This window comes from Notolepis coatsorum (genome assembly GCF_963971535.1).
Source record: "Notolepis coatsorum genome assembly, chromosome: 19".
Classification (NCBI taxonomy): domain Eukaryota; kingdom Metazoa; phylum Chordata; class Actinopteri; order Aulopiformes; family Paralepididae; genus Notolepis; species Notolepis coatsorum.
In genome coordinates this window covers 47,342,657-47,363,248 of record NC_140183.1, presented here as the reverse complement: position 1 = coordinate 47,363,248, position 20,592 = coordinate 47,342,657, and the positions used below count along the sequence as shown (strand labels likewise).

The 20,592-nt window shown below is 45.7% G+C and overlaps 1 protein-coding gene across 1 annotated transcript in view; it reads left to right on the top strand.

Annotated features, from left to right (window-relative positions):
- The window catches only part of drd2l (dopamine receptor D2 like), a gene marked incomplete at both ends in the record, with an annotated part of 73,906 nt that extends 55,254 nt beyond the window's left edge, over positions 1-18,652 (top strand). Inside the window, 4 exons of the mRNA XM_084336640.1 lie at positions 2,257-2,474; positions 3,088-3,171; positions 3,505-3,841; positions 18,456-18,652. Of these exons, the coding sequence (XP_084192766.1) occupies positions 2,257-2,474; positions 3,088-3,171; positions 3,505-3,841; positions 18,456-18,652 (836 nt within the window). The remainder of the gene's footprint in view (positions 1-2,256; positions 2,475-3,087; positions 3,172-3,504; positions 3,842-18,455) is intronic.
- Between the last annotated feature and the right edge of the window lie 1,940 nt (positions 18,653-20,592).

Below are 20,592 nucleotides of genomic sequence, written 5' to 3'. Positions count from 1 at the left end.
GTTCTGAAGGGTGTTCTAGTGACGTGACTGTGGGGGAAGACAACCACTTGAGCTGAAGTAGCAAACAAGTAACGTGAGGGTTAACATTCAGCAACCTTGGTGAGTGAATCACACAGAGTTGCAGCATGTGCTGAAGCATAAAATATTCTACAAAAGTGGGCCCGGTCAATGATGAACTGAATCACCCACATGGCCATGGCGTTGGACTAAAAAGTAGCTCTTGTTGAATAATAGAGCTTGTGAAAGAATGCACTTGAAATAAAGTGTTTGACTGCATCTGGAAGTCGTTCTACTGTCTCAATACAGTCTTCTATCTGTCTCAAGCTAAATAAGCGCAATTGCTGCAAGCTTTTTTCAATAAGCCACTCCCATTAGCCAACTGGCATGAACACACACACCACTCAAGAGTGGTGGAGGTTTAAACAACCCTTTATAAGGCCCCGTTTAGACGAGCGTTTTGTGAACAGAAACCGCAAAAGTCATCTTGCGGTTTCACTTTTAATTTTACGTTTAGACGAGCGTTTTGGGATGGAATTCTGCATGCAGACGACGCTGTAACGACTCGAGACGACGGAGCCCCACTGTCACACGATTGGCGCATATGTCACATGACGTGCTGTGAAGACCCGCCCTACTCTGCCTCTGATTCGCAGACTGTGGATGGGGAATGTGATTGCACCAAAGCAGAGTCACTCACAGACAGTGGGTCCACTCACGCCGCGGGACAGATTCTTGTGTATTTAACCCTTTCACTGCCACACGACAGCCGGTTGTGTGATAGTAAAGGGTTAACCTTCTGTCGTGTGGCAGTGAAAGGGTTAAAAGTGCTGCCAATGTAGCCTTCAGGTGATCTCCGTTGATATAAGTCAGACATACTTGCTTTGTTTACGTCTCGGCTACTGGCGCATACCTGCTACCTGTGACGTAAGCAGTATGCGCGACCAGAGCCGTGACAACCCTTTCGTCATCGTTTTATCAGATTTATACGTTTTAACAGTTTAGACGAGAGCGCAAAGCTTTTGCGTTTCTAGGAATTCCACCCTGGAAGGTAGTCTCACTTTTTTGCGGTTTCACCCCGTAAAAACGCCGTTTCCGTATAAACGAAAGGCACATCCGAAAAAATATTTTTGCGGATTCACCTGCTAGCGTTTCCGTCTAAACGGGGCCTAAGAGTCTAGTATGGTCTGTTCCAGAGCGGTGGAGGTTTAAACAACCCTTTATAAGAGTCTAGTATGGTCTGTTCCAGAGCGGTGGAGGTTTAAACAGCCCTTTATAAGAGTTTAGTATGGTCTGTTCCAGAGCGGTGGAGGTTTAAACAACACTTTATAAGAGTCTAGTATGGTCTGTTCCAGAGCGGTGGAGGTTTAAACAACCCTTTATAAGAGTCTAGTATGGTCTGTTCCAGAGCGGTGGAGGTTTAAACAACCCTTTATAAGAGTCTAGTATGGTCTGTTCCAGAGCGGTGGAGGTTTAAACAACACTTTATAAGAGTCTAGTATGGTCTGTTCCAGAGCGGTGGAGGTTTAAACAGCCCTTTATAAGAGTCTAGTATGGTCTGTTCCAGAGCGGTGGAGGTTTAAACAGCCCTTTATAAGAGTCTAGTATGGTCTGTCTCAGAGCGGTGGCGGTTTCAACAACCCTTTATAGCTATAACACAGCCTAACCTGGTTGGGGAAGAAAAGAGATAACTTGTCACCAGCTTGTGAACAACAACTATACTGCCACTATATGTTTTGCTTCAGGGCATTTTTCTTGAAGATTAGAACTAGCTTAGCTGTCCTAGCAGTTCAGGAGTCACTTGTCTCCCTGTGGAGACAACTGGACTCTAGATGAGGATCGGTGGTGTAGTGGTTAACACTGTCGCCTCACAGCTAGAAGGTCCTGGGTTCGATTCCCGCTTGGGGACCAGGTTTCCATGTTGCCAGTTACCCAGGTGGGGTATCTCCCGGGCCTTTCTGTGTGGAGTTTGGATGTTCTCCCCGTGCTCGCAAGGGTTTCCCCTCCCGATAATATAAACCCAATGGAAAAACATGCAGAACAGATCACTAACGCTGTCACGTCCCTGACGAAGATGGACAGGAGCACTTGAATTGGCCCTTGTCTGCTCCCGGCTGCCCTTGGGGGAAGGGGGACGGGATGGGAGGTGCAGAGAACATTTCGTCAGCACAGTGTTCCTGTGAGTCGCCCATCGCATGTGTGTGGGTGTTAATCTGATGACAAATAAAGACTTCTTCTCTCTTTCCGTCCCTCCCTCAGCAAACCGCGATGGGACCAACTGCAGCTTCGCCGACCCGGCCTTCGTGGTGTACTCCTCTGTGGCCTCCTTCTACGTGCCCTTCATCGTGACACTGCTGGTGTATGCGCAGATCTGCGTGGTGCTGCGCAGAAGAGGCAGACGCACCGCTGCGCCCCGCAGACACGGCCTCCATGCACAGGGAGGGGCGGAGGCCGGGGAAGGCCAGCGACACAGGAAGGTAACAGCTGTCGATCAGACCGGTCCACTCTTTTAGATGATTTCATGGCACTTTCGACCGGTCCTCGTAGAGTCGTAAAATGTCTGTTTAAAAACAGGAAGTCCTACTTGAATAGCCTGACATTTTAAGAGGTGAACTGGGGCTAGCTCCATGATACCTGACTTTACGAGTTGTGACGCATCACTGACCTTTCACCTTTTGTGGTGGGATAGAATCGCAAGCAGCTTTATTTTGTACTCGAAATATCATAAAACATCATCAGTAATACATTTACCTACTTTGATTCCTAAAACATGGATCAAACCACCTGCATCGAGATAAAACAAAGAAAAAGCAACCATCCAATACCATCACCATGTACAGTACAGTATTATGCAAGTTGATCACGTGGTAAATTTACCAGTTGACGACCTCATGAGAATCATCTTCGAAGGCAGCATATGTTCACCACATAGGCCACACGCATTTCAGAACCGTTCTGAACCTTTCAGAACTCATGCCTTCACCCGAACCTTTTTTTCTTTCTTAACTTGCCTTGTTTTTATCGTCTCATGTTTTCGCGCCTCCACAGAACAGACATATTAGATGCCATGTGTCTCCTCTTCCCCCTCAGAATAAGTGTACCCACCCAGAGGATGTAAAGCTGTGCACCCTGATCCTCAGGCCGCCCTCTGTTGCCCCCCAACGCAAGAAAGTAGTGAGTATCTGGAAGACAGGAAGAAGTCGTACTGCGGCAGGAAGGACTGTTTGTGTTCCCTTTTGCTTTCCCTTTTGCATTCCCTTTGTTTTACATTGAGCTCACTTTTTATTTGATTTGCCCTTCCTTCCATTTGCCTTCCTCCTCCTCCTCTTCCTCCTCCTCTCCCCGTCACGCCACATCTCCTCATGTCATCCACATTTCTCCGATCAACCCACCTACTTCCTTTCTACCCCTTACTTCCCTCCCTCATCATCATCATCATCTTCCTCCTCCTCATCATCATCATCATCACCCACCCTCTCTCTCTCTCTCTTTCTCTCTGTCCATCAGACATTGGTGAAGGAGGCGGTGGTGCACCCCCTGGAGCCTGGCCGTTTCCTGTCCCAGGCCGACCAGCCTCCCCCCGTTCCCCCGCCGGCCTCCCACTTGGGGAGCGGCAGGATCTCCCTCTCCGTCTCGGTGGGGCCCGCCCCCGTGCTGCCTGCCGTGGCACGCTCTGCCCTGATGCCCCGCCCCGCCACCCTCGAGGGCGGCATGAGGGTTCTCGAGGGATGGAGGGAGTGCAATGGAGACAGGGAGAAAGGGGGGCTCGCCAAGGAGAGGGTGAGAGGGAGGCTGTCGCAGCAGAAAGAGAGGAAGGCCACGCAGATGCTGGCTATTGTGCTTGGTGAGAGAGAGAGAGAGAGTGGAGAGAACTGTGAACGAATTGATGGGGGGATAATACAAATACAGTGGTAGAAGTTGGCTCATACCATGGCATTTGGGAAAATTAAGTTTGCTATAGAAAACAATAACATATATGATAACATTATAGTAAGCCATAAAGTATTGATACTTGCTGTGTGCATGTGTGCTGCGTTATGGTGAGTTAGCTGTCGCTATGGTAGTTATTACTGAGTTGTGGTGGATGATTGGTGATGGCAGAGGGATACAGTTAGATTGTCTTCTAATAGTCTGTTTGCCTGGGAGTTGAGGGTCATAAGTTGTGTCACCTCACCTTAATGTAATAATTACATAACATATATAGTCATGTTTGTACATATATGTGTACATGTGTGTGTGTGAGTGAGTCAGCATTTGCATACCGATGCATGTTGGGAAACATGCAGGCAAACCAAAATAATAATAAAAATGAAAGTTCCCCTCCTCAACCTGACACCCCTGTGTTCTCCTCCTGCAGTGTTTAATGCAGAGAGATGTTAGGGTGGATCTTATGGACATGTGAGATTAATGACACTGTACTTTTGATTAATGGTGGAACTCATACCTGTAGGTGTACCTGGCGGTGCTGAAGTGATCCTTTTTACAGTTCTTCTTAATAGTTTTATAGTTTGAATGTCTTGTCATTTGGCACATTTTTATGGCTTGACTGCCATCTGCCTGGTCTTGTTGTTAGTGTATAGTTTATAGACTTATAGATTAAAAAAAAAAGAAAAAAAAATCTAACCCTGACTAACCTTACTGTCATGCACTTGTCCTAATAAACTAACCTACACTGTAACACGCAACACTTGATGAACATTGTTACTCAGCTGATAGAGTTGTACCCTTCTTGCTGTCTTGTCATACAGAACTTGTAAGTCGCTTTGGATAAAAGCGTCAGCTAAATGACTAAATGTAAATGTAAATGTAGACTTCTTATGCGGTCACGTAATTATGAGCCCGGTGCATTTCTTTCCTGCCTGTGGCTGAAACAAACAGTCTTTTCCTTTCCCGTTTACCAGTCATTTTGTCCTTGATACTGCATGTGGGGGGAAGTCCTTGCGACATACTAGCGGCATGTCCAAGGGGTGTACTTGTACATCAAGCTGCCTCACGCTACGGAAACAGGAGATAGGCTCCTGCCCCATGTGCCGTTACGGCTCGAGAACCATTGGTTCTTCTTCTAACTGCATGTGGGGTCAGAATTGCATTTAACCAATGGATTTTATGTTTTGTTAATGTTCCAATTTTTTTAAGCCAAATTGATAACCCTAAATGACCGGATGTTGCAGAGAATGCACTGATGCTGGTGACGTTGGGTGACCTGATCTGCGATGCTAAGATGGTTTTGGTTAGCAATTATTATATATATTTTTTTAACTGCCACTTACAATTCTAAATCCACTGCCTTATCAGAGAGAGTAGTGTATATTAGAAGACTTTGTTCACGGGACCACAGCTGCATGAACCACAGATGAAGCTATAGGGGCATTAGGGGCACTAGTAATAATCCATTCATTTTCCTATAGTTGCAGCAAAGACTGGAGAAAATGGAGCCAGAAAATATGTCAACTGTGAGAGGTCTATAGACAACCGCAACACTTCCGGTATTTTCAGCTCATGGGAGAGTGAGAGGGGATACAATGTTGATTAGAGCCTTGACGTAAGTGGTTGTAGCTACAGTACGGCTATGGGGGTGCTGGAGACATGATCCAGTCTCCTGAACATGGAGAGACCAACCCCAAGTCTATCGGCACTTTCGAGCTCGGCCGAGCTATGGTCACTCACAAACCGGCACATGCGCAGATTGCCCAGGGAGTGTGTCTGGACAATCCAGAGAGAGATTCCCTGGGCAATCTGCGCATGTAAGGGCTCTGTGTGTGTGGGTCACAAGCAGATAATAGGGACTCTTTAAGTTATCCGTGTAACGAATAACCACTGAACTGCTTACGCAGACATTAAGGAGAAGGGGGAAAATAAACAACAAAAAACAACCTTTACAGGTGGAAGCCACAAAGTGAGTATTTAAGAAAATAAGTCAAGTCCAAAAAACAGGACGACACTCAATAAAGAGGAATTGTAAAAAAAAGAATAAACCACAAAGGCAACTCCTGAAAACCGAGTTTATATTGAAAACATAAAACAATAAACCTGTTAACAGAATTCGGCTATAGGGCGACAATAATGTGGTCAAGACAAGGCATGGTTTCTATCTTGAGCCTTAACTGCCGTGGTTTATTATTCACATGGCAGAGCAGTAACACTACAGGTCTTCTCTCACTGAGAGACTGGGGGAAAGAGAAAGAAGTGGGAGGAGACACCACTATTTATACTCGCCACCTGGTGGTGTACCTGAGTGTCTCCGCCTAGAGCGCCCTCTAGTGGAAACAGTTATATATGCAGTTAGACAATTACTAGTGTAAACAGTTATATATGCAGTTAGACAGTTACTAACAATCCTACACAGAACCTCTGCCTTCAACACTCCCACTTAGGGTTTAGCATACTGGATAACTTCTTGGAAAAACATTTTACAAAGGAAATAATAGAATCCAAAAACATCAACAGGGTATGACAGTCAATACTTTCACATTAAACATGACCCTTGCAAATCCCTTCAATTTTAATTTGGAACAGGTTTCCTCATAGTGTCTGCTACTCTGTCGTCCGTTGGACAGTAAACCGGTGTCATCCTTTCTTCTCTGATGACAGATCTGATGAGATGATATTTTCTATATTGGCATGTTTAGATCTATGTTGACACACTGGGTTCCTAGCAATCACAATGGTTCCCTGGTTGCCCTCATAAACAACAGTGTCCATAATTTTTAACTGATGTTGACAAAATGCCCCTCATCTTCAAAAACCACCTTATCTGGTATAGAGAGTACATTCCAATTACCTATTACATATTAAACAATATACTCGTAATTTTATCTCCATCACTTCTTTCTAACAGTTGTTCTGGATAAACACACTCATGTATGGTCAGAGCTAGAGCCGTATATTCAGTTTCACTAGTTGATAGTACCATTGTGGGCTGCTTCTTTGTTTCCCCACGAAACCAGTGAGTCTGTATTCAAACTCACACAATATCCTGTACCTTTAAGATAACAAAAAAAAACATGTTTGGCTGTAATCCAAATGCTCCTATGGGGTCAGCCAAATGCTGTGACAATCCACTCTCTACAAACCATTGGTCAGGGCGGGTACACATTGTTAAATAAATGAGGCTACCCACAGTGTAACTGAGGGGTACAATTCCCTGACTGTATTGAATAAGTATGGTATCATTAAACCACTACTGACTTATGTACATTACTACTGGCCATACAGTACACAGGTATATGAGATGAACACCTCCACAATGACACGGTTCCACAACAAATCTTGGTTAGAATAATATTTATTAGCAGCACGAAGATTATCTTACATTACTTGAGAATTAGAGTCGCGCTTGTAAGGCGAAGAATGTGCGTGAATAGGTCAAGAGCGTAAGTCCATTAGAATATTACGCAGGAGATAATGAATACCACCTGTATCATAGGAATTATATCTATGGTACACTAGTAGGGCAGCGGGAGACACTAGTAGGGTCCCTCCGGCTGTAGGCCAGCAGGGGAGAGGACCTGTCGGCAACGAAAGTCTGGGTCAACGAAGAACAAGGAGACTCCAGGTACAGGAGACAGTGCAATAATCTCCCGATCCGCAGACGAACAACAGCTATTCTCCGGTATGCAGTGCAGCATGGAGGAAAGCCAGCCAGCCTCAGGCGTCCTAGAGGCGGGCTCGACGATGCTCCTCACAGGGTAAATCCCACACAGTTGTGGGTGTAGACGATTCTCCGCTCCATCAGATACAGGACCAAAGCAAATATAATCCAGCCGAAAAGGGCTCTGTAGTCGTCGGGTAGGTTATCCAGTGTACATATCCACACGGTCCTCGTCTAGGGCTCCTCGGATGACGGCACCAGGCCAAGCCGCCCAGCCTGGATAAGCACACTAGCCAGGTACGAGGAAGCGTTGGTAATGTGGTCACTGTAGAACGGTAGCCGCATGATACACTATATATAAATAGACTATTACTGAATAATAGAATAGGTCGAACTCGACGGTACCGCGTTAAACTCTGATACTTCAGCTATCAATTCGCACGCGGTCTCAAGGCTCTATTTCGGGGCAAAAACGGGCCCACTTCACAGCACGTTGTATCGTGGTGTGAGGCTTCAACTTATTGGGTAACATACTTCTGTATTCACCTGCGCCGTATTTATACGTTAGGTGAACAATCTAGTACCAGCCTTATTTCTGTCTCGTATTCTTGCGCAGAGCCGGTCATGTCCAGGCATGTCTTTGGCGGTGACTTTGAACTAGACCTTGGGGGTATGGCCGTGGCGCCTAGGGGATCGCTGTCCAATAGGAGAACGAAATATTATGGTCTGTACTAGGTAAAAGGGATATTCCGTGTATATGTACAAAGAATACACAAGGGATATCAGACGATATTCAAATACTATGCAATATATATCAAGTAATAAATATATATATTCGGTTTAATCTGATCCTTCGTAACACACAGCATCTCTGTACATTTTTCAGTTTATGAGCATCCTATTGATAGTCTTTGATCACATGGTGTTTCATCCACCTCTGTACTTAAACATGGAATTAAACAATCACCCACCTCTGTACTTAAACCTGGGATTAAACATAGGATCCATTTCAGTATTTAGACATGGACTCTAATCAGGTATTTAAACCTGGATTCTACTCCTCCCGTATTTAAACCTAGAGTATCCTCCTCCTGCCTTTAAGCAGTGTAGCCACCCTCCTTCATTATTTAAACATGGAGTACCCTCCTTCAGCCTTTAAGCAATTTGCTACGAACCACACTTTGTATTTGTCGTGGCCTTCAATACCCTCCTGGATTGAATACACCCATTTCCCTCCCACTGTCTGTCTGCCCTCTGGTAACTTGGTTGAATTCACCCATTTCCCTCCCACTGTCTGTCGGCCCTCTTCGGGGGACAATGTGACCTCTTTAAAGGTCGGTGTTACCCCACTGACTACCCAGTAGTAGTAATCAACAGGCGTAGGTGTACTGTCCTCCTCGTCACTCCCTTTCCGGGCATAGTCTGTCAGATACTTTGGGGGTTTGTGTTCCCTTGAGGGATACCTCCCACTGCTTGGGGCACTTGACGTCACCCTCGGGTGCTCCTCATCATCGCCCTCTGGGGGTTGCTGACTGTCTGCCTGCACGACCGTACTAAGTAAACTGGGTTGATGTGTCTCTGTTTCTACACACCTTACTCTGGAGTCCAGCTCTGGCTCCTCTGTCTGTGTCTCGCTCTCACCTGTTGCCTTCGTGACAAACTCGACTAGCATGTGTTTCTGCACTCTCCCGTTGCCGGGATGATAAACTAGGAAAGCGTGGCTTCCCTTGTCGTGTCCTATGAAAAATCCTTTTACCCCTCTGGACTTGGGCTTTCCCCTGTCCTGCAGGTGGGGCGGCTATGGCTCAGGGGTAGAGCGGGGCGTCCAATCATCGAAGAGTTGGTGGTTCGAATCCCGCTCAAGCCCATGTCCATCCCATTGCCGTTGTGTCCTTGGGCAAGACACTTAACCTACTTGCCTCGTATGAATGTGTAATAATAATAATTTAGGTGTATGCATGTGAATGAATGTTGGTGGTGGTCGGAGGCGATGATTATTCGCCACGCTTCCGTGAGTCTGCCTCAGGGCAGCTCTGGCTGCAATTGTAGCTTACCACCACCGGTATGACTGTGTATGAACGAATAATGGACTCTGTGAAGTGCTCTGAGTCAGAGAAGAGCGCTATATAAATCCAATCCATTATTATTATTATTATTATTATAGGTACGCATAACACACTGATCCAAATCGATGCATTCTGGCTAGATTACACTTCTTTCCTGTCAGTGCTGTATACGGGGTGGTGCCCGAGTGCTTATTAAAGCACCTGTTTCTGGTATAAGCGGCTTCTTGCACCGCATAATGCCATAGGCTCTTAGGTAAGTTACTATCTGCTAGCTTACTCCTAGCCATTTCGAAAAAGTTATGCCATTCCCTCTCTGTCACCCCGTTCTGGTGTGGGGGATATGGACGTGACGTCTCGTGTCTTATCTTATACCTTCTCAACAGTGATTGGAACTCTCTGTTTGTGAACTCGGTTTCGTTGTTGGACCTCAAGCATCCTACGTTACCATAAGGGGCTACGTCTGCCAGGAATCTCTCCGTGGCCTGGGGCGTGTCACTCTTTGCTTTGAGAAAGTAAACAAACACTGCCCCTGTGCACACATCTGTAAAAGACAGTACATATCCAAAGCCTCCTATGGACTCGTTGCTTACTGGGCCGGCTAGGTCCGTGTCAACTAATGCAAGTGGTACCCTTACTCTGTCTGTGGGATTTCTGTATCTCGGTTGAGTAAACTTCCCCGTTTTGCACTCTGCACAATTTGTCAGGTCTACGCTTTTCTCCTTCAATGATTGTGCATGTCTTCTGACACTACTTGCAGTTTCAGTAAATCCTCGTAATTACAATGACCCATAATCTTGTGCCATGTCTGAATATCGTGACTGGCCATCACGCTACACATATCATTATTATCATTACACTTGTCGTTGTCATTACACTCCGTTTGCAGATAATATACTCTCGGGTACATCTTTATGTCAAACCGTGTACCGTCAGGTTCTACAAGACATTTTTTACCTTTATCGAAGAATACCTTGGCACCGCTTGCAGTAGCAGCTATTACAGAGAATAGTCCTTGTGGGAACGATGGTACGTAGAGAGCGGTCTTTAACGTCACCGTACGCCGGCGCCCCTTACTGTCCGTGAGGCATACCTGTGCGTCTGCTCTCTCTTGCGCCAATCCATAGGTGCGTCTCCCATCTGCCAGCTCCATGCTGTGCCTCTCCGGGTGGAAAGTGTCGTCAAAGTTCTTGAACCGACTCCTGTCGATGATGACATGGGACGACGCACCTGTGTCCACGATCAGTCCCCTTCTCTGGGCTCGCTGCAGCTGGGCCGGTCCGGCGGTGCACGCCGTCCGCGCCCCGAAAGCACAGTCTTCTTGTCCCGTTATTCTCCGGGCGTCGTCTCGATCCGTCTCACGTCGACCGTCGCCGCCATCGTGTCCGCTGTCGTCATCCTGTCCACAGCCGTCTTCTTATCCGTAGCCGCCATCTTGTCCGTAGCCGCCATTTTGTCCGTAGCAGCCATTTTGTCCGTGGCCTCTGTCTCGTCCTTGGCCGCCGTCTCGTCCATGGCCGTCATCTTGCCCATGCGCGTATCGCGCGCTCTGGTCGTGTTTCTTCATGCACGCTCTGTCTGTGTGCCCCGTGGATTTGCAGAAGCTACACCAGACAATCTTTGTGCAGTCGCTTCTCCGATGGCCTTTCTCTCCGCATCGCCAACACGCCAGTTCCGTCGTGGTCCTGGTCCTCTCCCTTGGTGTTGCTCGGCGGCTGGGTGGGTATCTTCTGAGGCCTCGAAGTTCCTTAACTTAGGCTTGAACTGTCCCAACGTCATGTCCGTTGAACCGTGTGTTACCAGGAGTGTGAACGGTTTGTACAGCTCCGGTAGTCCTCTCATCATCATCGCCATCATTAGCCCATCGCTTGGTGCTTCTCCGGCACTCAATGGCGTTATGATCTGCTCCGCTCTGTTGACGTATTCGGTCACATTTCGGTGGGCCCCTTCCTCAGGGCCGTTAGTGCTATGTAGAGGGCCACGACTCTGGGTCTTCCTCGCCCGATGTAATGCTCTCTCAGCACCTCCAGGCTTTCTCGGCCTCTGTCTTTAGTGTCGCGGAATATCAGCCCCAGGCTGGTGTCGTCGAGCAGCGGCGTGAACTCACAGTATGCGTCTGCGTTACGCTGGTCGTCCAGGGCTTGCTCTTCCGCCGTCAGTTCTCCCGTGGGGGCTGCCAGGGTTGTCTCCTTCAGCCCCGCACCGTGCATGCAGCATAGCATGCGCTCTTGTGGTATATTTCCAAATGAACATGATTTACTTCTCAAGACCTACAGCTACTGGACGAATTCTAGAAGTGGGTATAGGAAGACAGTTGACCTGTAATATAATCTTGTAAACACATAGGTTAAACAGTACAACCAACTATATCCTGCTAATTTTCAATAAATTTCTTTTAAAACATAACCAATCACTAAAATTGATAAAGCTATAATGGTAAACAACTAAAAATAGTATTGATTAGATAAAAGGTACTGGACAAAAGTCATGTAATTTGGATCTAAAACTGTCTGTCTCTCTTCTCTGCTAAAAGAGGTTACGGCAGGACAGCACCCTATTTTTACATACTATAGGGCCTTGAGGCGCTATGAAATTAACATTAAAACAATAGACTGTTGTATACCCAAGCCAAGAGCTTGAATAGGGCTGTCACAAGACGCCCAGTTTATGATGGATGATCTCAACTGTAGGTACAGAAAACGCTGAGAAGCATTTGCTTTTATACCTCAAAGAGCGGGATCCTGTGTCATGTTGGGGGACAGGATGCCGGCTTTTGAGCCCTTCTGTTTGCATAAACAGAAGGGAAAACGTGATTTGGCTTAAAGTTGTTTAAATACAACCAAACAATAATGATCATTTAGGAAAATAATAACAAAATAGAGCCCATTTTAATCCAGTAATTTTAAGATTAAGTAGGACGCTGTTGACCATTTGAAAGTTTAATTAGACAGTAAAACATGGTATAGATTAAAGATAAAACGTTCTAATTATGTTTACAAATACTTAGGAGATAATAAATAGTTTAAGAAACCAAATAGACTAAAATAGATAATCATTTGTAGATCCTATAATCAAAGATAGGTTAACTTATGTATTTAAAGCACTAGGACATTCTGTAAAAGAACTAAACTAATAGTTTAATTAAGTTAAGAAATAATCTTTGGTTTTTAAGTTAATGAAATCAAATACTATATAAGTTTAGACGCTAACTAAATTAAAACTGTAAGTCTATCTCAAAAATAGAAGGACTGCCTCTAGATTCAAAAATCATTCCATATAGGGCGTTGTGTAACTTCAAAATGGCGGCGGCCTGGCTCAAAGATGGCTAACGTCTAGAACAGCCAATTGGAAAGAAGGTGACGCCTCCTAGTGATCGTCACATGACGAAGCACGCGGGGGCAGGACCTAGGGTTCTTAAAGGAGAACTCGCTGAGAGACACAGAAGACAGATCCAGAACAGCGAGCCAGACGATTGGGACGAGAACAGAGACGAACCTTGTTGCCAAGACAACCATGACCACGACAACGAGACAACGCCGAGATATTGAGGAGAGCTCCTGGGTTCAAGCCGAACCTATATAGACATAATTCAAAGACTTGTGCCTTGTTATATTGGATTCCAAGCTCGTATCTTGTTATAGGGGAACGAAGCTGGAACCAAACTTTAGACTAGATCTGTTCTTTATTGAATAAACACAGATCTCTTTTGGAAACTTCGCGCCTCGTCCGTCTCCACTTCATTCAAACACTATTGGGTGAAAGTAAAGGGTTTTACAACGCAGAAGAAGACCACTATACAAGGTGGAATTATCACGGTGATATCCTTATTGACTGTTACCAAACTCTTCCCAGAGCTCATTGTCCTCTGCTTTTCCATTGAATGATGGCCATTTGCCCCTTCCCTTGTTTTCCATCCTCTTCGTTGGTGGTAGGCTTAGCTTTAGCTCTTGTTGGCCTAGCGTCTAGCCACGCGGTGCTCCCGGCGCTAACCTAGCCTATACTTTAGCTAAGCTTGCTACAGTACCCTTATTATTTCGCGCCGGCGTTATCTGGGCCCATAACCTGTTAACAGAATTCGGCTATAGGGCGACAATAATGTGGTCAAAAGGCATGGTATCTATCTTGAGCCTTAACACTTTGATCGCCATGGGTTAAATTCATAATTTACCATCCCTCGCCATCTCTATTTGTCTATGGAGAAGTTCCCCTTCTTTGCAGGGCTATAACTTTTTAAATTCTATTGCTAAATTGCCATTATTATGGCCCATTCAATGTCCTATATGTATTGTTCAGGGTGTAGCAACGTTAAACTTTTTCATTCACATATTCATACTAAAATATGGTCTAAAGTATAAGTATGTTTTTATCGTTTTCTGCAGCTTTCTTCAGAACGTGATTTATAGCCCTAAATGCATTATATTGATGATCAAATACAGTTTGGTAGGAATCTGTGCGAGATAAAAAAATGTCAACTGGACGTGGTTCTAGAAGTTACTACGTGTCATCTGATGATGACCGGATGGGCGGGGGATCGTTTATAATTCCGTGGGCAGCGTTAGATGATTCATCCAGAGTGGGTCATATGTTCATCATAGCAGTTTATATGGAACACGTTAGAATATAACGCTGAATCTTACCGTGGCTTCCTCGCGCCGCTGGCAGATGAGCGTGGAACAGAATTTTTTCTATTATGGGATGGAGAAATGCCCGATCCATTTCCAGGTTGTATAATAGTATATACGTCCAAATCATGTTGTTTTTTCGAGTTATTTGCACCGATCGATGTTCACTGTGTCAAGACAGAGTCTCTCTAACGATAGCGAGTGCCCGGACCACATATGGATGAGCACTACCGGTTCAAAGGCTCATTTCCGGTTGGCGATCTGCCGATCGGCCACCAGATGGCGCTCTTGAACCGCTAGAGAGTTGAGTGGAGCTTTGCAGTGTGTCTCAGGGCTCCGGAGGGGAAATATGATTTCGATGACAGATTTTTGAAATATTGACATCAAAGACAAGTTACGCCGTCTTCGGCAGAATGAGCATGGCTAGGAATGACGTCTTAACTCGTCCCTGGCGATCATAGTGTTAAACTGGCGTGGTTTATTATTCACATGGCAGAGCAGTAACACTACAGGTCTTATCTCACTGAGAGACTGGGGGAAAGAGAAAGAAGTGGGAGGAGACACCACTATTTATACTCGCCACCTGGCGGTGTTCCTGAGTGTCTCCTCCTAGAGCGCCCCCCTAGTGGAAACAGTTATATATGCAGTTAGACAATTACTAGTGTAAACAGTTATATATGCTGTTAGACAGTTACTAACAATCCTACACAGAACCTCTGCCTTCAACAAAACCTCCACCAAAGGAGTTTATGTGCCATAGTGGGCAAAAGACAGTTCCAAAAGAAACACAAGAAACACTACCATAAAAGGCTCAGCCTCTATAAAACAAAGTGTAAAATAAAGCCAGTAGCCCAAAACAAGAATGGCTACAAAGAAGGCTAAATGCTGAATAGGGCAGAAATCAGCACTACACTCCAATATAACAAGCCTGACCAAAAGGAAATGAAAAAGCAGTTAACACTGCAAGATTCAAACTTAAATAGACTCAGCTTTGCCATATGCATAGCTGCACTGACACAGGTGCAATCAAGCCCACACACCTGCCAACTCATGAGGCAATTAACCACAGAGGCCAGTGTTAGGTGTTTCTGTAATCAGCCAGTATCACCTCATCATCTGTGTTCGTGAAGTTTCTGCGTTGTGTTTATTTCTCTCTCTGAAGTCGACCTTCTCATACTGGCTGTACAACTTTGTCATCCCCCTTAATGCAATCCGTAATCATAAGAATTCGACACTGGCAGACGTGGTACCTTTCTTGGAACATTTTTGTTTATTCCATAAACAAAGCCTCTGTACCAGATGGAAAACAGTTCTGAAAAGCCTTAGAAGGAACTAAATTCATTATTCTAACGATCTCTCTCCTGTCACCCCGCTCGGTGGTCGTGCGGCCTAGCTGTCCAAAGGCCTTCCCTGTCAGCCGAAGCCAGTGATGTCGTGGCACTCCATTCCTCCCGTTTCAAAGTCTCTGTCAACGCGTCTGCTCGCGTCTGCTTCGTGTCTTGATCTAACTTACCCCGGAAGGAACTCACACCTCATAACATTCTCACCATAGCAACGGGGCCCCGCCCCCTCTCATCGTTACTACGTGACACGCAGTCTTTGACAACGGCTCTTTGACCCAAATCACTATAGCAACGGCGATGTTCATATTACCGCCCCTCTTACCCCAAACAAACGCTGTGGCACTTTCTCCAGATCGAGTAACCTTGATGCTGTGGCTATCAGCTGTTGATGTTAACAGCACAGCCCAAATCCTCATCTGCTGCTGACACACACTGACTGCCGGCTACTTTTAAGATCTATAGATCCGTCTAAGTAGATGCCGTCACCCACCGATATATATACATTATATACACATTGAAAAACATAGATTCCTTCACCAGTGATTGACAGCTATCCCTCACAGGAGACGAAATAGACAGCGGTCCCTCACAGAAAGGAAAAATAAAGCACCTCGGGCCTAACAACCACCCCTAGGCATGCTCTAAGAAAAATAAATGGTCGAACTGGTTATGCTTTGGCCCTCTTTCGATGTCGGTTATGCTTAGAGTTTGGAATCAGGGCTGGTGGTCTATCGCCCTGCTCTAAAGATAAACTCTAAGCATAACCGACTTCGAAAGAGGGCCAAAGCATAACCAGTTCGAAACAACAAGGCTTCAAAGCATGCCGTCTAACAGTGAAGTGAGCGTGTGTTATTGGATTGATTGATTGAAATTTGTATTAACAGTGAAATGGGAGTGTCCTTTTGACGAATGGCATCTAACAACACACTTCGCGCGATTTATATTTTGTTTCACAATGACTCATGACCAACCAATTACATAATCCAACATTGTGTAAGCAACTAACACATTCCACGTGACAGAATCGTTTTTGAATGAGTCGTTATGACTCTATCAATACATCCATTCATAAAGATTATTGTCCGCCATCTTGGTTTCATTCCTAAAAACTCTAATGGCGGAGTGATTGTAATTCGGTTGTGGGCGGGTTCTGGGATCACGAGCGTGTGTTATGATAAATAACAACGTCTAACTTGACTGTTTCAGCCAATCAGAATAGAGGACCCATAATAGTGATTATTAATATTATTTAAGTTATGTTTTGCCATAATCATGTATTTTGTCATAATCAGGTAGCTGAACAACATTGGTAAAAATATATATATATATTATATATATATATATATATATATATATATATATATTAATCATATTCGGCCTTTCGTCATTTGGTTTTCGGTCAACTGTTTCCTATTTTCGGTATTTGGTTTCGGCCAAGAATTTCCCATTCAGATTCAGATTCAGATTCCTTTATTGAGCCATTTGTGTAAAACACATTGGTAATTGTTGCAGCAATACAGTGTATGCATTTTTTCTTTTTTCACAGTAAACAAACACCAACACAGACAAGAAACGAAAACAGTGCAGTGGGGGATTAATCAATCAGTACCGAGGGGGGGGGGGGGGGGGGGGGGGGGTACCGAGGGGGGGGGGGGCCTGAGGCATTGATCAGCCTGGCGGCTGAGGGGAAGAAGCTCAGTCTGTGTCGAGCTTTCACAGGCCTTTGGGATCCTCAGCCTTCTCCCAGAGGGGAGCAGGGTGAAGAGGCTGTGACCGGGGTGGGATGGGTCGGCCATGATCTTTCTCGCCCTCTTCAGCGCCCTGGAGTCGTGCAGGGACCTGAGGGAGGGCAGGGGACAGCCGATCACCCTCTCCGCGGAGCGAATCACCCGCTGCAGCTTGGCAAGATCTTTTGCCGCTGCAGCAGGGAACCAGGAGATGATGGAGTGGGTGAGGATGGACTCAATGATGGCCGTGTAGAATTGGGCCATCATGGTCCCTCGGCAGTTTATATTTCTTCAACTGCCGGAGGAAGAACATCCTCCCCTGGGCCTTCTTGAGCAGGCCCGTGATGTTGATTCGGTGCATCCCTAGTATATAGTACATTATGTATGTATGTAAGGTAATTAGTTACATTAACCAGACACTCACCATGCATTCATAACTCATCTATTAATATGTAAATTATGCAATAACAGTCATAACACATTGATAAGTCAGAAGTGTGGTCGAGGGTATATATATATACAGAGACATACAAAGTATGCCCATGTCTTTCTCTATGCTCACCTTGCATCCTAATTATCATTACAATACATAAGAAGTTGGAGTGACAGTATACTGTACCTACCTCCCTCTGCAGAATATCATTCGGGTCATGTGTTATGAATGTGTTATGAAGCTGTTATTTCACAAGCATAATGAATAAAAGCTATTACATTTTCAACAATAATATATCATTGTCAGATTATTTGTGATAGCTTGGTATAATTACAGTAAGCAAATGAGACCAAAACAATTGGTAGCCTAATTCTCATGAAAACATCACGTTTCTCATAAACCCTGTTTGCTTGCAGTTGCAAAGGAGAGATTTGTTCCTTTAATAGATGAGTAATAAACGTGTTAAGAACATCCAATCAATGTAAATTGTTACAGTATGGATGGATGCATTGATGCATTCATCCATCTATAAATCCATCCATCTTGCACACACACACACACACACACACACACACACACACACACACACACACACACACACACACACACACACACACACACACACACACACACACACACACACAGTAATCAAACTATCATCTGCCCCCCATCTCCTCAGGTGTGTTCATTATCTGCTGGCTGCCATTCTTCCTCACCCACGTGCTGAAGGCTCACTGTGGGAGCTGCTGCATCTCCCCGTCCCTCTACAGCGCCGTCACCTGGCTGGGCTACCTCAACAGCGCCGTCAACCCCGTCATTTACACCACCTTCAACATTGAGTTTCGGAAAGCCTTCATCAAGATCCTGCACTGCTGAGTGAGGGGGAGGAGGAGGGCAGAGTGGACTGGACTGGTGGGGAGGCCAACAGTTGAAAAGGGATGGTGTGGTTTATTGATGATAGGGGTAAAAGAGAAAGTGACAGAGAGAGGGGGGGTTATTAGCTCGGTTCTGTTTGAGTTTCGAGCAAACCAAGGGAACCAGGAAGCAGGCAGGCAAAAGGGTTTTACCCATTTCCAACGCAAAACCCACACCCCTCCAGCATGTCCCATTCTCCTTTCACCTGACACTACTTTGTTTCTTGAGAAAAGAAAGGCGCCCCCAAAAAGAGAAAAACAAGTCTCCAAAAACATGCTGTAGTATTACACATAAACTGAACTGTATCACAAAATGGGAAAAGCAAAGGGGAGAAACACTGTCTCTAAAACAGATAGCAAAAGAAACATGTTGGGCGACGGTGCTACATCAGCACACAGTAACGTAATACAAAACGATAAGCAACGACACTGTAATCAATAACTGAACAGCGAATAAACTTATCCTCCGTGGCAAAGAGCGATAAGGCTTTAGCAAGAATGCAAGGTACTACTTACGGCAAGGTTCAGTGATCGACTGACGATCTGAATAGTAACCAGGAAGAACATATAAAGCCAACTTAACTATACACACCAAGCGGCTAGGTGGTGTAGTGGGCAAGGCGCTCGCCACCAACGCTGGAGACGCTGGGTTCGAGCCCAGCTCTCTGCGTTGCTACCAGCTTGGCTGGTCGCTCGTACTAACACAATTGGCAGTGTTAGGGGTGGGAAAGCTGGTGGGTGGGTCCTGGGCGTTGTGGACAGCGACTCCTACAGTTCGGTCGGGGCGCCTGCTCAGCGAGGGAAGGATCTGGAGAGAGGTAGTGCGACCTTCCACACGTTACACTCTCCCAGTGAGAGTCCGCGCTGCCAGGCTGGCTGCCGGCTGGCTGCACATGTGTCGGAGGAAAGCATGTGACAGTCTCCGGCCTCCCGGACCAACAGTAGGGGGGGGGATGCGCAACAACCAGGAAGGGGATTGAGAATTGGCATAACGACTAACAGTGGGATGGGAGAAAAATCGGAAAAAAAGAAAAAAATACTATACACACCAGCTACCAATGAATGCAATCAGGGCAGATAGACAGGTTAATTACCATCAGGTAACACTAGGGCTTTTGCTCCCAGAGGAGAAAAAAAAACCAAATGTTACAGTGTGGTAGTGAAAGGGTTAACCTTCTGTAGTGTGGTAGTGAAAGGGGTAACCTTCTGTAGTGTGGTAGTGAAAGGGTTAACCGTCTGTAGTGAGGTAGTGAAGGGCTTAACCTTCTGTAGTGTGGTAGTGAAAGGGTTAAGTAAGGGATAATGTATAGCTACGAGGTCATTGTCGCAAAATAATTGACCGACACAGAGTTTAAAATACAGAGCCGCCTCGGCGAGGTGTTTTAAACGTCAGTGAAGGTCAATTATTTTGCGACAATGATCGAGTATAGCTATACATTATCCCGCTTATTACATGGCTAACTTACTAACAATATACCTAATTCATTTTACATCGACTCGCAACACTGGTTCTGGCTCCGCTCGTTGTCCGCCCTGTCATCGCTGGCAGCTTCCCCAGCAGCCGGCAGTGTCTGATTGCACTGATGTCAGTGGGCTTGATTGCGAACAGCTGCGCACAGCGGTCATTATTGTTCCACAGAGGTCCGTTATCGGGTAATATCGGACCTCTGACGCGCGCTATTGACCAATCACAAGCAAGCATTTCAGCGAATGTGAAAACGCCATGTAATAACCTTCTGTAGTGTGGTAGTGAAAGGGGTAACCTTCTGTAGTGTGGTAGTGAAAGGGTTAACCGTCTGTAGTGAGGTAGTGAAGGGCTTAACCTTCTGTAGTGTGGTAGTGAAGGGGTTAACCTTCTGTAGTGTGGTAGTGAAAGGGTTAACCGTCTGTAGTGAAGGGCTT